This window comes from Camelus ferus, chromosome X (genome assembly GCF_009834535.1).
Source record: "Camelus ferus isolate YT-003-E chromosome X, BCGSAC_Cfer_1.0, whole genome shotgun sequence".
Classification (NCBI taxonomy): Eukaryota; Metazoa; Chordata; class Mammalia; order Artiodactyla; family Camelidae; genus Camelus; species Camelus ferus.
In genome coordinates, this window is record NC_045732.1 from 46,382,531 (window position 1) to 46,400,900 (window position 18,370).

Here is an 18,370-nt window from a genome sequence, read left to right on the forward strand (position 1 = left end):
CAACAGAGAAGTCGTCTGAATGGTTTCTGATTGAGTTGTATTTGTCTCTGTATCAAGTTGTTCCTTTGTTTCTGTTTTATCATGTCCACTCAAAGCAAGACAGTTAGCATCTTCACTTGTTTCATCCTCTTCTGTTTTGGTTTTCTTGGGACTCTCTTCTTTATGAGGTGAGAATGTTCTCTTGACTACTACTGTAGAATTACGTATCTTTGCTGCTGCATTTCCTGAAGATCTTGGTGGTGGGTTTACCAGACATGTTGAAGAAACCCAACACCATTTTTTGAAGACTCTTTTTTCCCCTTTGAATTATTTTGGCACCCTTACTGAAAATCAATTGACTATAAATGAGAAGGTTTATTTCTAGCACCTCAATTTTATTCCATTGATGTCTATATCTGTCCTTGTGACAATACTATTGATTACTGTAGCTTTGTAGTAAGTTTTGAAATAGAGATATGTTAGTCCTCTAACTTTGTTCTTCTTTTTCAAGAATGTTTTGACTATTCTGGGTCCCTTGAATTTCCATATGAATGTTAGCAGCAACTTGTCAACTTCTGCAAAAGAAGCCATCTGGGATTTTGATAGGGATAGCACTGAATGTGTAGATCAGTTTGGAGAGTATTGCAATCTTAATAATATTGTCTTTTAACCCATGAACATGGGCTATCTTTCCATCTATTTAGGGCTTTAATTTTTTTCAAAAATATTTTGTACTTTTCAGAGTATAAATTTTTTTACTTCTTTCTTTTTATAGTCTATTCACATTTTCTATTTCTCTTTGAGTCAGTTTCAGTAGTTTATGTTTCTAGAAATGTTGCCTTTACAATCTAAGTTATCTAATTTGTTGGTTTACATTGTTCATAGTATTCCCTTATAATCATCCTTCTTATTTCTGTAAGATTGGTAATGATGCCTCCTCTTTCACTCCCAATTTTATTTATTTGTGTCTTCTCTTTTTTCTGCTTGGTCAGTGTATGCAAAGGTTTATCGATTTTGTTGATCTTTTTCAAGAACCAACTTTTGTTTTTATTTTTTTCTACTATATTTCTAGTCTCTATCTTATTCATTCTCATTCTAGTCTTTATTATTTTCTCCCTTCTGATTGCTTAGGGTTTAGTTTGCTGTTCTTTTTCCAGTTTCTTGAGGTTAAGTTTAGGTTATTGATTTGAGAGATCTCTTTTTGTAATATCAGCTTTTACAGCTATAAATTTTCCTCTAAGCACCGTGTCTTAGCCTGTTTGAGACACTGTAACTAAAATATCACAAACTGGGTAGCTTATAAAGAACAGGAATTTATTTCTCACAGTTATGGATGCTGCATGTCCAAGATCAAGGTGTTAGCATGGTCATATCTGGTAAGGGCCCTCTTCCTGATTCATAGCTGACACCCTCTCACTGTGTCCTCACATGGTGGAATGGGCTAGGGATCTCCCTGGAGCCTGTTTTACAAGACATGAATCCCATTCACAAGGGCTCCAACTTCATGACTTTGGTACATCCCAAAGGCTTCGCCTACTAATACCTTCACTTTTGGGGCTTAAGATTTCAATATATGAATCTGGGGGGCACACATTCAAGCTACATCATTCCATCCCTGGATCCCAAAAATTCATGCCCTTCTCTCATATAAAATGCATTCATTCTACCCCAATAGCCCCCAAAATCTTAACTCATTCCAGCATTGACTCAGAAGTCTAAGTCTAAAGTCTCACCTAAATATCTTCTAAACCAGATATGGGTAAGACTCAAGGCAGATTGCTCTCCAGCAGTGAACCTATGAAATCAAACAAGTTATATGTTTCCAAATTACAATGGTGCAACAGGTATAGGATAGACATTCCTATTCCAAAAGGAAGAAATAGAAGGGGAAAAAAAGGAGTAACAGGGCCCAGGTAAGCCTAAAATCTAATGGAGAAAACAACATTAAACTGCAAGGCTTGAAAACAATCCTCCTTGTCTTGGTGCCTCACATTTTGAACCCACTGGGGCTGAGGTTGGGCCTTCAAGCCTCTAGACTCCATCTGCATGGCTCTGCTAAGTGCAGTCTATGCTGTAGCTCTCAAGGTTAGGTTCAGGCTGGAATCCCACAAGATGGCTCTATGGGTCTGCGGTGGAAGGCTCTGCTGGGCATTGCCCTACTGGGGCTTTTCTGCAGTGGCCTCTCCCCTACAGAGGTTCTTTGCCCAGGCCCTGAGGGACTCTGAGGCATCTTTTGAAATCAAGGAGGGGCAGCAACACCTCCAGTTATTGTACTCTGCATACTAGGGAGAAGGCACCAAGCTGATGCCTTCAAGGGGTTTGCAACCTGTGCCTTCTGGAGGGGCAACCACAACCACCCATGCTGCACTTGGGACAGCTGAGGAGAGTGGTGCCAGAATTTGAAGAGCAGAGCCTAGGAGGTGAGAGCGCTGGGCAGCAGTGGGCCCCTCTTTTGAAATTCTTCTGCCCTCCAGGCCCTTGCACACTAGGCCTGTGGTGGGAGATCCAGCCCCAAAGATCTCTCATCTGCTTTTGGGGGTCATTTCATTCTTCCTTTGCCTTGGACAGTAGGTCCTGGCTTCTGTTTAGATGGCTGACTAATCTCCCTGTTGTCTTAATGAATAGCTCTTAGTTTCTGTTGAGATAATCCATCCACAGCAACCTACTTATCAAATTCAGCCACACCTTTGGGGTTCTCTCCCTATCAGGCTTTCTAATTTCTTTAAATATTGATGGGCTGAGAATTTTCCAGATTTTGAAATTCTGCTTAATTTTTGATTAACAATTCCACCTCTAAATCATTTCTCTCTTCTCACATTTTATTATAAGCATTCAAGAGAAACCAAGTCACTTCTTCAGCACTTTGCTTAGAAATTTCTTAAACCAAATATCAATTTCATCACTTATAAAGTGTTTACCTTCTATAATACACTGGATGGGAGAAGGCAGAGCTCAGTGGTAGAGTGCATACACATGTGCGATGTCCTGGATTCAATCCCCAGTACCTCCATTAAACAAACAAACCTAATTACCTACCCCCCACCAAAATAATAAAATACTAGGAACATAAACACAATTCACCCAAGCTCTTTGCCACTTTTTAACATGGTTGACCTTTCCTCTAGTTTCCAATGTTCCTCATTCCCATCCAAGACCTCATCAGAATGACCATTGCTGTCCATGTTTCTACCAACATTCTGTTCACAGCCACTTAGATATTCTCTAAGAAGATTGAGGCTTTATCTACAGCTCTCCTCTCCTCTTTCTTGGTCATCAAGAGAATTTCCCTGAACAGTACATTCACAGCAATTTAGACTTTCTAGCATGCACCTCCAAACTCTTCTAGACTCTATCCATTATTCAGTTCCAAAGCTGCTTCCATATTTTGGGGTATTTGTTATAGCAGCACCCCACTCTCAGTACCAATTTTCTGTCTTAGTCTGTTCAAGCTGCAATAACAAAACATAATAGACTAGGTAGCTTATAAAGAACAGAAATTTATTTCTCACAGTTCTGGAGACTAGAAGTCCAAGATCAAGGTGCCAGCATGGTTGGATTTTCTGGTGAGGGCTCTCTTCCTTGTTCACAGCTACCTTCTTGCTGTATCCTCACATGGTTGGAAAGGGCTAGGGATCTCTTTGAAACTTCTTATAAAGGGTGCAAATCTCACATATGAGGGCTCCACCCTTATGACTTTAGTATCTATCAAAGGCCTCACCTACTAATACCTTCACCTTTGGGGCTTTGATTTTAACATATGAATTTGGGGCACACATTAAAATCATAGCACACAGCTTGAGCAGCATCCCATAAGGTTTCTTTTCCTTTTTGTTCATCTCAAAATATTTTCTAATTTTCATTGTGATTTCTTCTTTGAATCATTTATATAGGAATCTGTTGTTTAATATCCACGTGTTTGTTTCTTAAATTCTATTCTCTTATGATTTCTAATCTTATCCCACTGTGGACAGAATACATACTTTGTGTGACTTCACGTTATTTTAAATTTATTTGAAGCTTGTGTTGTGTCCTAACATATGGTGTGTCCTGGATAAAGTACCATGTATGCTTGAGAAGAATGTATTTTTTTCCTTGGGTTGATGAAATGGTCTATGGATATCTGTTAGGTATTAGAAAAAACTATGTATAGTTTTATACAATTTTTTTTTAGAACAGTTAAGAGGAGAAAGAAGAAATACATATTTATACTCTTTTATAGTTACATAGTTACTTTTGCATAGTGTACTCTGTGTTTTCATTTGGATTCAAATTACTGTCTGTTATCACTTTCTTTCAGCCTGAAAGCATTTTTTACAAAATGGTTCTGCTAGCACAAAGATTCTCTCAGCTTTTGTTTTTCTTGGAATTGTTTTTATTTCTTTTTTTGCTTTCAGTTCTGAAAGATTATTTTGCTGGATATTAGATCCTTGGTTGATCAGTATTTTCTTTTATCACATTAAATATGTTATCCCACTGCCTTTTTTAAAATCAAGAGTCTATTTCCTGACATTGTCATTGTAACTTCCTTCGTTAAGCATGATTTCCTTTAGTTGTTTGAACATATTTAAAATAGCTGCTTTGAAATCTGTGTCTTCTAAGTTTCAACATTGGACCTTTTAAAAGTCACTTCCTATTGCCTACTTTGTTCTTGCATGTGTCATAGTTTACTGTTTCTTTGCATATCTTATAATTTTTTGTTGAAAACTGGACATTTTGCACAATATATTGGCACGTCTTTGGATACCAATTGCCCCCTCTGGGATTTGTTGTTAATATTTGCTTAATTATTAGTTTAGTGACTTGGCTGGGCTAGTTAAATGAAATCTATTTCCCCCAGCTGTGTAGTAGGATACAGCTTCTAATATCACTCCTCAGAGATCACAGTCTTCTCCTTTGCAATCACTCTGACCCTTCCCCTCAAAGAAGAGGAAAGTAGTTTTAGCAGAGTTATTTTTGATTCTCTCTTTCTGTGATCTCCTGGTTATTTCTGATTGGTCTTCTTCTACTGGTATCACACACAGATGTAAGTCTTGACTAATTGCTAGGTGAGTGCTCCATGTATGTGTGTGTGTTTGAAAATGCTCTTTGGCATAAATTACTCCACTGTCTGATCCAATTAAAGTAAGACCCCTTTAAAGGGGTAGGGATCCTAGCTTTCTCTTCCCCTGGTTTTCTCTGTAAACAACTAGCCAGTCTACTGTTTTGCTTGTCAATATTGAGTTACCAACCTCCTCTCAATTGCTCACACCAAAATCTTCATTTTTCAATAGTGCCATAAAATTCCCCATGCCCTGTTCCAGTTAGTCTGTCCCCTTAGGGTGAGCTACAGAGCTCACACTTCTAATGACCTACCTCTCCTCCTAAGCAGAAACTCTATACCACTGTTTTGGAGCTAGAGGCAGGGACAGTGGCCCATTTGTATCAGAGTGACAACTCAGCTTTCTGAGTCAGGGTCTGGGCAGAAGTTGTAGTTCCTAGCATTCTTAGTTTACCTCCCCCAGCATGGAAACTCTATCCTATAAACAAGCTAAGGTAAATGCAATTGAGACTCAGTATTCTCAATTTGCTATGCCTGGTATAGCACTGGGTAGAAGAGCAGTCCAGGCTTCTCAGGTGTACTTGTTTATAATAGAGCTTCTGCAATACAGATCTTGGAGAGGAGGGTGAGAAGTGCTGGCAGCTTGCCTCTTCTGGCCATACCTAGCCTGGAAGCTGAGAGTAGAGTGAGCCCCATCTTCTTCTGGCCACACCCACCTAAAAGTACACTTACATCACAGTGAGCTAGGGGCAGGTGGTGAGCAGATCACGGCTTACCTGCCACAAGTACTCACTGTTCTTACTGAGACTTAGTAGTTTCCTGGAATAGATGTTTCCCCATTTGCTATATACTCTAGGGCAATTCTCTGATGTTACGTGATTATGTTTGTAATTTTCACCAATTATGGTAGTTTTGCTGGGGAGAGGATTTGTGGATGTCCTCACTCCATTGTTCTGGAAGTGCTTTTTCTTCTGTCCTAGATTATTAAAGAAATTGATAATACTTAAGATTTTCTATTTAATCTTCAATTTCCTGGAACATTAAGGAAAAGTAAAAATAAAAGCCAGTATTTATATATAAATTCTAAAATACTTAGTTTATGCTGTTGTTTTTCTGTTATTTATTTTTAACTGTTTTTAATGAAAATGATATAAAATTATTTTTATTTGCTTTAAGTTTTGTTTGGTTGAGACTAATTTTCTCATTTCATTGTTACCAAATAGACCAGGTTACTGAATCGTGCACTTCAGCAGATCCATAAATGTAGAGACATCTGGAATCTCCTGAAAGAAACAGGTATGGTGAAACTGGGAGTTTGGTAACACAGTTATAAAGGGGGTTTCAAATCTTAATAACCTAGTCTTTTATCACCAGAAATTTGTACCACTGCAATACTTGATAACCAGTTGAATGGTTCTTTAGAACTGATTTTTCCCTACTGTATGTCTGTATTTTAACTCTTTGGCACACTACTTGGAATAAGAATATTTTTTACCTTGCTTTTTATGGAAGTATAGTATTGAGTATAAAAATAGGATCATCATTGTTTAATGTGACATTATTGCTCTTAGGTCACTAGATTTAATATCTAATTTAATCAAGTTTTAACTCTGACTAAATATAAGGTACAAAGTCTTCCAAACCACAACCACAATATAAGATTCTATTAACATTTTATTATGAAATAATCAAAATAGTAGGAAACCTTTTGAAGTTATATAGTAGCTTGCTTCTGTTTTCTCATTGAGGATGGTATTGGCTTTTAGCTTTAAATAGACTTTTTTAGATTGTATCCATCTGTTTTCTGTTTTAGTTAGAAGTTTTTTTAAAAAAAATCAGTAAATATTGAATTGAATTACATGCTTTTTCAGCTTCTAGAGACAATCATATGGTTTTTCTGTATTGAATTATAATAATCATAAATTTCTCAAAATTAAGTCATTGTTGCATTTCTGGAGTAAACCCTATTTGGTCATGGTGTATTATTATTTTTAAAATGTTGATGAATTTGGTTTCCTAATATTTAGAAATTATTGGTTTATCATTTTGTGTGTTACATGTGTGATATCTTTGGTGGATTCTGATATCAAACTATAAGAATTATAAGAACATAAACATATAAATTTTAATTTACCTCTCTCAATCTGTGGCAGGCATTTAAAGGAATAAAAACAACAAAAAGAAAGGACAGAGAATACCTAAATAACATCATTAGTATGGAAGATTTAATAGAACTATACTCTATAGCCTGAAAATAGAAAACTCATTTTCTTTTCATGTGCCCTTTGAACATTTACAAATTTGACCACAAGAGAAATCTGAATAAATTCCAAGACACAGAAATAAAACAGACATTATTTGATTGTAATGCAATAAAACCAGAAATTAATAATGTAATCAGGAAACAAAACCCTTGACCACTTGGACATTAAAAAAAAAAACAGTAACTACAGAGTATCTGGAGAATAATGATAATGATAATACTTTATAACAGAATCTAAAGTGCTAAAGCAATACTGAGTAAAATTTATATCTTCAATGGTTTTTATTTAAAAAGTATGTCAGACAGATGACTGGGTAAAGTTGTTTATATATATATATATATGTATATATATATATGTATATATATAATGGAATACTACTCAGCCATTAAAAAAGAATAAACTAATGCCATTTCCAGCATAGATGGACTTAAAGATTTTCATACTAAATGAAGTAAGCCAGAAAAAGAAAAATACCATGTGATATCACTCATATGTGGAATCTGAAAAAATGACACAAATTAACTTATTAAAATGACACAAATGAACGTATTTACAAAACAGAAACAGACTCAAACATAGAAAACAAACTTGTGGTTCGGAGGGAAAGGGTGGGGTGGAGGGATAAATTGGGAGTTCAGGATTTGCAGATACACACTACTGTATATAAAATAGATAACCAACAAGGGATAAAAGATAAACAAATTCTACTGAATAGCACAGGGAACTATATTCAATATTTTGTAATAATGTATAATGAAAACAAATATGAAAAGGAATATGTATATGTGTGTATAACTGAAACACTATGCTTTACACTACAAATTAAGACAACATTATAAACCAACTATACTTCAATTAAAAAAAGGATAGAAATCAAGGATTTTCAACATAAATAAGCTGCAAGGATATTTTGTACAACACAGGGAATATAGCCAATATTTTATAATAACTATAAGTGGAGCTTAACCTTTAAAAATTGTCAATCACTATATACACCTGTAACATATAACATTGTATATCAACTATACTTCAGTATAAAAAAGACATTAAAAAATGAAAAGTATGTCAGAATGCTAGCTGACAAATCCATTTCTTCTTTCTAGGAACACAGCTAGACTCTCTTTTATAGATATATCTATATCTATCTATCTGTCTATCTATCTATCTACATCATTAGTGACTTGCAAATTAAAATGAGATATCACTACACACCTATTAAAATAGCAAAAATCCAAAACAGTAACAAGACCAAATGATGGTGAGTATGTGGAGCAATGGGAATTCTTATTCATTGCTGACAGGAATGCAAAGTGGTACAGACGCTTTGGAATACAGCTTGACAGTTTCTTACAAAACTAAACATACTCTTGCTATACAATCCTGCAAATTGTGCTCCCTGATATTTATCCAAATAAATTGAAGCCTTATGTCTATGCAGAGACCTGCACATGAATATTTATAGCAGCTTTATTCACAATTGCTAAAACTTGGATAGAACCAAGATGTCCTTCAGTAGGTGATTGTATAAATAAACATGACATGTCCAAACAATGAAATACTACTCAGATAAGAAGAATGAGCTATTAAGCCATGAAAAGACATGAAGGAAACTAAATGCATATTACTAAGTGAAAGAAGCCAATTCGAAAAGGCTACATACTATATGTTTCCAACTATATGATATTCCAGAAAAGACAAAACTATGGAGACAATAAAAGGATCATCAGTTGCCAGGGTTGAGTTGTGGAGGGAGGGATGGATAGAAGACAGAAAATTTTTAGGGCAGTGAAACTCTTCTGTATGGTACTACATTGGTTATTATACATCTGTCAAAATCCATGAAATGTACACCACCAAGAGTGAACCCCAATGTAAACTATGGAATTTGGGTGAAAATGATGTCTCAGTAGATTCATTGATTGTAACATATATACCACTATGGTACAGAATGTCTGTAGTGGGAAGATGTGTACCATGGGGAATAGGGTGTATGTGGGAACACTCTGCACTTTCCACTCAGTTTTGCTGTGAACCTAAAACTGCTTTAAAAGAATGGCTATTATCAAAAAGACAACAGATAAGCGCTGGGGAGGATGTGGAGAAAAGGGAACCCTGTGTACTGTTGATGGGAGTGTAAATTGGTACAGCCACTGTGGAAAATGGTGTGGAGTTTCCTCAAAAATTTTAAAATAGAACCCAACGTAAGATCTAGAAATTCCATTTCTCTGAATATAGCTGAAAGAAATGAAATCATTATTGTGAAGAGATATCTGCAGTCCCATGTTCATCACAGCATTATTCACAATAGTCAAGACATGGAAATAATCTAAGTATTGAGTGAAGGATGAATGGATAAAGAAAATGTGATACACACACACCCACACACACACACACACACAATGGAATATTCAGCTTTAGAAAAGAAGGAAATTCTGTCATTTACATCAGCATGGATAACCTGGAAGATATTATGCTAAGTGAAATAAGACAGACAGAGAACAAATATACTGTATGATCTAACTTATATATGGAATCTAAAAATAACCAATCTCACCAAAACAGAGAGTAGATTGTTGGTTGCCAGGGGTAGGGTTGGGGAAGAATGGGTGATGGTGGTGAAAGGGTACAAACTTCTGGTTATAAGATGAATAAGTTTTGGAGGACCTAAAATAAACCATGGTGACTATAGTTAACAATACTGGATTGTATACTGCAAAGTTGCCAAGAGAGTCAGTCTTTTTTTGTAAGTTATTTTTTCACTTTTTATTACAATTCTACATTCATTTTATAAATAATATTATGCACTAATTTTTTTCCAGCAAGTAGCCTTTTTCTTTCCTACTTTGATATGGCATTGGCATTAACTAGGTAACTTCATCAAATGGAAATGAGTAGCTTCATAATTCCTATATTCCTGAACAGATTATATATCTGGGAAGTTATTTTTTCTGAAGTATTTTTGAATGATTCATATAACTCTTTTTACCAAAAAATATTGAATTATCTGGCTTCATTTTGCTCTTATTTTTAATATCATCACTCCTGATACCTTTAAGTCAGTATTTGCTTGATCATTATTATTAAATGAATTTTGTATTTTATGTTTTATGTTTGTTTTAAAGAGCATATTTTTAAATTTTGTGTGCATATGTACATTTGTCTGTTTTAATGTGGATTTTAATTCTCAGTCTTTTCAGGATAACTCCAAGAGAGTAAATCTTAAAAGTTCTCACCACACACACACACACACACACAAATACAATGTGAAGTGATGGATGTGTTAACTAACCTTATTGTGGTAATCATTTCATAATACATACATGTATCAAATCATGACACTATACACCTAAAACTTACATAATGTTATATGTCAAACATATCTCAAAGAAGCTGGAGAAATATCCAGCAATATATAAGAAGAATTATATGTCAAAAAAAAGACCATTGGGTACACCTCCAAGAACGATGGATTATAAAATGTTATTAAAATGGATTTTACTTTAAAGTAAAAAAAAATATTAATTAAAGGCAAATGTAGCAGAAAAGACTAAAATTTCTTAGTGTTGACAATTCTGTGTCAGTTTTTCTGGAACATAGTATGCTTTTTTCAATTTGTAAATTCAAGTATTTCTTTAATAGACTTTATTCTTTTAGAGCAGTTTCAGGTTCACAACAGAATTGAGCAGAAAATACAGAGTTCGCACATAGCCCTCCCCACCCACACATATATACTCCCCTACCCTCAACATCCCTCATCAGTGTGGCATATTTGGTACAACCAATGAACCAACATGAGTACATTATTATCAACCAAAGTCCATAGTTTACATTAGGGTTCACTCTTGATGTTGTACATTCTGTGGGTTTTGACAAATGCATAATGACATGTAGCCAACACTATAATATCATATAGGGTAATTTCATTGCTCTAAAAATCCCTTGTACTCCATTTATTCACTCCTCCCTGCCTCCCTCTCCCGAAACTCCTGGAAACCATGATCTTTTAATTGTTTCTGTAGCTGTGCCTTTTCCAGAATGTCATTTGGTTGGAATTGTACAGTTTGTAGCCTTTTTAGACTGACTTCTTTTGTTCAGTAATATGTCTTTTAAATTTCTTCCATGTCTTTCATGGCTTGATAGGTAATTTTTTTACCATACATATATTTTCTAATTTACATATATGTGCTGTTCATTGTTTCTAAGAATGTTTAGAGCTTTAGCTTTTATTTTATTTTTATTGAAGTATAGTTGTTTTACCAGAGAGCTTTAGCTTTTTAAACTTACATAGTTATCGAAGGAATAAAGCCAACCACAAAATAAGAATTAATTCAAAATGATACATACACCCCACTATTAACAGTAACATTATTTATAATTGCCAAGATACGGAAGCATCCTAAGTGCACATCAATAATTGAATAGATAATGGAAGATGCAATATATATATATATGGAATGGAATGCAACTCACCCATAACAAAGAAGGATATTTTGCCATTTGTGGCCCTTCATTCACTTTTTTTTCACTTCAAAAACCAGAATTTTATAACTGGCAGAGACATTTCCATTACATCAAAAACAACAAAATACCTAGAAATAAACTTAGCCAAGGAGGTTACTTATACTCTGAAAACTGAAATGACACAAAGAAATGTAAAGATTTCTTGTGCTCTTGGATTGGAAGAATCAACACTATCAAAATGGCCACACTACCCAAAGCAATCCACAGATCCAATGCAACCCCTGTCAAAATACTCACGACATTCCTCACAGAACTAGAACAAACAATTCCAAAATTTATAAGGAACCACAAAAGACCCTGAACAGCCAAAGCAATCTTTCGTAGGTCTCTTTTTTTTTCCCCTCTCTTCTTTTTGTTCTCTTTTCTTATGGTTTCATGACTAGAGAAAGTCCTTTAACATTTGTTGTAAAGCTGGTTTGTTGGTGCCAAAACCTTTTTAGCTTTTATTTATCTGTGAAGCTTTTGATTTCTCCATCAAGTCTGAACGAGAGCCTTGCTGTATAAAATATTCTTGGTTGTAAGTTTCCCCCTTGCATCTCTTTAAATATATTGTGCCACTCCCTTCTGGCCTGTAGTGTTTCTGCTGAAAAATCAGCTGATAACCTTATGGGAGTTCCCTTGTATGTTATTCATTGCTTTTCTCTTGCTGATTTTAATGTTTTCTCCTTATCTTTAATTGTTGTCAGTTTGATGACTATATGCCTTGGTTTGTTCCTCTTTGGGTTGATTCTGTGTGGTACTCTCTGTGCATCCAGGACTTGAGTGACTGTTTCCTTTCCCAAGGTGGGTAAGTTTTCAGTTATTATCTCTCCAAAATTTTTCTCAGGTCCTTTCTCTCTTCTCTTTCTGGGACCCCTATAATGCGAATATTAGAACGCTTCATGTTGTCCCATAGTTCTCTTAAACTATCCTCATTTCTTTTTATTCTTTTTTTCTGTTCTGAAGTAGTGATTTCCACTAATCGATCTTCTAGCTCACTGATCCATTCTTCTGCCTCATTTAATCTACCCTTGATTCCTTCTAATGTATTGTTCATTTTAGTGATTTTATTCTTCAACTCTGTTTGGGTATTCTTTATATTTTCCAACTCTTTGCTAAAAACTTCACTCTGTGTATCTGTACTCCTCTTGAGTTCTCTGAACATCTTGGCCATCATTACTTTAACCTCTTTCTCAGATAAATTAGCTATCTCCTCATCACTTATTTCATCTTCTAGGATTTTATCTTGTGCCTTGGCCTGGGAGATATTCCTTTGCCGCTTCATATTGTCTGTCTGTCTATGCGTTTGTGGATTCCGTCCACAGGCTTTGGGATTATTGTTTTATTTCTAGTATCTGCCCCTGGTGGATGAGGCTGGACTAGAGGCTTATGCAGGTTTCCTGGCAGGAGGAGACAGTGCCTGGCCACTGCTGGGTGAAGCTTTTTCCTGGAACTCTGGTGAGTAGGGCTGTGTCTAGAGTCCTTTGTGGCTTAGGAAGTCTGCTGATGGATGTGGCTGTGTTCCCACCCAGTATGTTATTTGGCCTAAGGCTTCCCTACAGGCTGTTGGGTGGGGCTAGGTCTTGGTGCTAATGATCCAATCAAGATGTCAGCCTCCAGGAAAGCTCATGTAGATGAACACTCCTGGAATGTCCATCACCAGCTTTTATGTCCCCTGAGTGAACCACAGCTATCTCCCACGTCCCCAGGAGACCCTCCAAATCCAGCAGGCAGGTCTGGCCCAGGTTTCTATGAAATCACTGCCTCTGCCTTTGGACCTAGCACACGTGAGTTTCCATGTACACTTCTCAAGTGAATGGAGTCTCCGTTTCCCCCAGTCCCATGAGGCTCTCAGAGCCAAGCACCCCTGGCCTTCAGAACCAGATGTCCTAGGGTCTCCTTCTCTTCCCAATGCTGGGACCCCAGCTGGGGATCCTGATATGAGGCTTAGAGCTCTCACTCCTGTGGAAGGGCCTCTGTGATTTAACAAATCTTCAGCTTATGGGTCGCCCACCCAGGGGGTATAGGGCCCAATTATATCATGAGCACGCCCCTCCTACCATCCTGCTGTGGTTCCCTCTTTATGTTTCCAGTTGCAGAAGATCTTTTTTGCTAGGTTCTAGTCTTTCTTTGATTTTTTTTTTAGCATTCAGTTGTGATTTTGTTATAGACGCGAGGAGAGGCAAGCTTGTTGTCCTACCACTCCACCATCTTGACTAGAACTCCCTTTGTTGACCAATTTTTAATTAACATTAATTCACAGTGGATTCATCTCAAATTAATTCAATCAGTAAATATATCTATATTTTCCATTTAATTTCTAATATGGTAAATATCAATAGTTATAACCCACATATGAAAAATCTCTTTGGACATCCTTGATCATTTTTTCAGAGTACAAAGTGGTCCTGAGAACAAAGTTTGAGAACCAATGCTTTAGGAGTAAACTACCTTTTCCTTTAAAAACAAAGGCACATATCCATTTGACACTATTGCTCGGAACGTAATCTCAACTTCTTGTTTTAATTCTAACTTTTAACCAAAATAATTTTTTATTTCAAAGAGAATACAGAGGGGTATAATTAAGAACAGTCTCACCCACAAGCAATAGAGCAGGCTAGCAGAGTTCAGGAACACATATAGCACAGCTTTCTGTGGCCATACCCATCCCAATAAAGAAGAAAAATGAACACATTGATTAACATTACCCAAAGATATTGCCTCTATAGCATATAAAGATAAGAAGCAATAGTATATAAACTTAAAACTGTGTTTAGTAATCAATGTTTAAATATTCAATTTTACTTAAAAGTTATCTTGGTATCTAATGATTATCCATTTATCAACTCAATATCAGTCCAACATTTTAGGTTAACTAAATACCTTGGAAATTATCTTAAATCTAACATACCACAAAACATAGTTACTGATGAAATAAAAAGTTTGTCAGAACAATAATTCAATTTTAGTTGAACATAATTTATATTTTTCATAATCTTGAATGTCATGTATGAGTAATATATAACATTATCTAATCAGTAAACTTGTATACATTTAGGAAAAACAGACCCAGGTTAAATAAAATGTATGCTAGTTTTTTACTTTCACAAATAAATCACCAGAAAGATCTTTCTTTTCAGCCAAAATTATTAAGCTAATCTCATTGGCCAAAGATTTACCTTAACTTTGGATTATTAAAATATTTATGCACAACATTGTAAACTGACTAAACCTCAATAAAAAAATTTTTTTAATTGAAAGCAAAAAAAAAAAGAAAATGAGAAAAAGTTTATGAATTAGCTGAATTTCCTTATAAATATACTTTTAGTTTAGCACATGTGAAATATTAGAAGTTCAGTTTCCTTTTTTGGAAATTTGAAGAATATTTGTATATAAGTGCTTATTTATGTCTATAAACCAATTAGAACACAGATCTTTTAATATAGAAGATTTTATAATCTAATTTATGAATTCCTGCCAGAGATAGGAAAACATTTCCCACTCATTCAATGTGAGGTCAAAGCCTTTTTCAATTATTGACACAGATGCAGACATATAGAGATCTCCTGGATCCAAATCTAGAATTTCATCTACAGGTCAAGAGTAAACACAAAAACTCACCAGTCCAGATATCATAGTGTTGTTCATCCCAGCAGGCATGAAATAATTGATTAATTTGAGCTTAAAAACAACAAAAAAGACTAACAAATTAAATTGTCTGTTGTTTCTTACCCAGAGACTACATAATCCATTAATCCATTTACAGAGATCACCAAATGGTCAGACCATAAAGCCACATTTCCAGTCATTGCTGCCACCAAGTGGGAATAACTTATTGGCTATACACAAACCAGAAGCAAAAAAATAAAGTCAATAGAAAAGAAAAAAGGGATTCATCAAAGTTTTATTGGTACTTGGGGTTCAAGGGATCCAGAAAAGATGAGGTTAAGTAGTCTATGAGTTGCACTTCTCTGGCAACACAATTTACCTTGTTCTCTCAAGTGTATTCATTGGGCATTTTGGAGGATAATTTTTTAAAGATATAGCCACGACTTTTGTATAAATATAGAATGGACATGTGTTAAAGATTTTCCTTAACTCGTTAACTGATAAGAAAACATGATGTTAGAACCAATTTCAATTTCCATTTCACTTTGCTTGCTTATCTCTTATTTTCTGTATCCCTTACTGTTTATTCAGTGCTGTCTCTTTTTTGCTGCTTCCATTTATACCTTTATTTCTGTGATGGTTTTATTTTTAATTCCCATTTCCTTCTTTATCTCTAAAATGGCTCATATTTTGTTTCCTTTTGTCCACCAGCTCTTCCCTGTCCACTTTATATTTTTATTTTATAGTGATGATTACTTAATTAATATTATAAAATTCATGCTGACATGTTTGTTCAGTTTTCATCTGCTTTATGGCAGCATTTCTCTGGTGAGAATTCTCCACCTACCATTCTTTTTTCTCATTCTTCTCATCCCATTTTCATGTAGCATCTTATACTGTGCTATATTTTGGAGAATTTGTCTTTTTTTAAATTTTGTTTTATTGTGGTAAGAACGCTTAACGTGAGGTCCACTCTCTTAACAAAGTTTTAAGTGTAACATATAGTATTGTTTACTATAAGTACAGTGTTGTACAGTATATCTCTAGAATTTGTTCTTGTTTAACTGTAATTTTATGCCTGTTGATTAGCAACTCTCCATTTCCCCTCCTGGCAACTACCATTCCACTTTTTGAGTCTGTGAATTTTAGACTATTTTAGATACCTCGTATAATGCAGTATTTCTCCTTCTGTGACTGACTTATTTTACTTAGGGTAATGTTTTCAGGTTTCATCCATGTTGTCACATGTTGCAGAATATCCTTTTTTAAGACTGAATAGTATTCCCATCATATGTATAAATTACATTTTCTTTATCTATTCATCCCTCAGTGGACCTTTAGTTTGTTTCTATCATTTGGTTATTGTGAATAGGACTACAATAAAACAAAATGGCTTAGTATTTGCATATAATCTACACATATCTGCCTATATACTTTAATCATCTAGATTACTTATAATACCTAATACAAAGTAAATACTATGTAAATAGCTGTAAATACAACATAAATGCTATGGAAATAGTTGCCACCACATGGCAAATTCAAGTTTTGCTTTTTGGAACTTTTTGGAATTCTTTTTTGTTTGTTTTTAATATTTTCAATCCATGGTTAGTTGAATCTGCAGATGTGGAACCTGCCAGTACGGAGGGCTGACTGTAAGCATGCATACATATGGATGCATGTATCATATATAAAGCCTTGGAATGATACAGACCAAACTCAACATTTGCTACCTCTTTGGACAGGATTTAGTGAGTTTGGGAGACTTTTATTTTTTTATTTTAATTTTGTATTGTTTGAATTTTTCAATGAACATGTAGTACTTTAATAATAGAATGAAAATACATTTAGAAAAAAATGAATCTAACTTGTTAAAGGTTTATATTTTTTTTTTTCTGTTTTTTTTTATATATTTCTTAAGATTGGGTATTTCCAATGAAATAATGCCTAAAATTATGAGCCCAGCCCGTGAGTAATATAAACAAATCATTAAGCTACTAGCTGTAAATAGACAAATTGAGGAAAAGTGCAAAGCTGGTGAATCATAAATTCCTGGGGGGAAATGGGAAAACACCAACCTTTAAAAAAAATCTATTCCAAATCAAAGTTAATTAAGAATTGTACAAACAGTGACTGAAATCTTAGTGCTATGGGAATTGGCTTTTATAAAAGGATTAACCTTGATGTGCCATTATGTTAGTAACCTAAAGGAAAGCAGCTTTACCACATTCATTCTACAAAGTCCTTATTAAAATCCTAGAGGATACTAGGTATGGTGGGAACATAAAGAAATAACTATTTCTGTCCTTAAGAAATTTGCAGTGAAGAAAGGAGATCAGAAACATAATCTATTACACATATACAAGGCTAAATGAAATAACTTCACTAGTAGAAATATAGAGAAATCATTTTTCTTCACAGGGAAGAAAAATGATCCATTCCATAAAGTAATATTTGAACTTACTCTTGAAGAATGAGTACATTTTAATGGTTAGAAAGGAAGTAAAAGGCATTAAAAATGGTGGGACCTGAATAAACAAAAGCCAGGAGTACAAGAGACATTGTCGGTTTTGGAATTGTCTCTTATTCAGGGGTTATATAGTGGGAGGTCAGGCTGAAAGTAACGTGATTTGTGGTGTACGCCTTTTCAACAGTAAATCAGGCCTTAATCCAGGCTCACCTAGAACACTGTAATCACTTCCCAGATATTTTCTCTGCTTTCACTATTGCCCCTCTATAAATCCAATACCCACACAGCAACCAAAGTATCATAAGCCAGATCATGTCAGTCTTCTTGTACTTCTCATTTACTTGTACTTAAAATAAAATCCAAAGTTCTTACCATGATCTACAAGGCCATAGATTATCTGTCCCTTGTTTCCTCTCTGACCTAATCTCCCATCACTCTGCCTCAGCTCACCATAATCTAGTTCTACTATATTTTAACCATACCTTATACTTTCTTGCTTCTGGGCCTTTG

At 35.0% G+C, this 18,370-nt stretch overlaps 1 protein-coding gene across 1 annotated transcript in view; it reads left to right on the forward strand.

Moving 5' to 3' along the window:
• Positions 1–18,370, forward strand: part of LOC102514038 (testis-expressed protein 11) — a 62,764-nt gene that overhangs the window by 31,976 nt on the left and 12,418 nt on the right. The window contains exon 10 of the mRNA XM_032474671.1: positions 6,241–6,313. Within this exon, the coding sequence (XP_032330562.1) occupies positions 6,241–6,313 (73 nt within the window). The remainder of the gene's footprint in view (positions 1–6,240; positions 6,314–18,370) is intronic.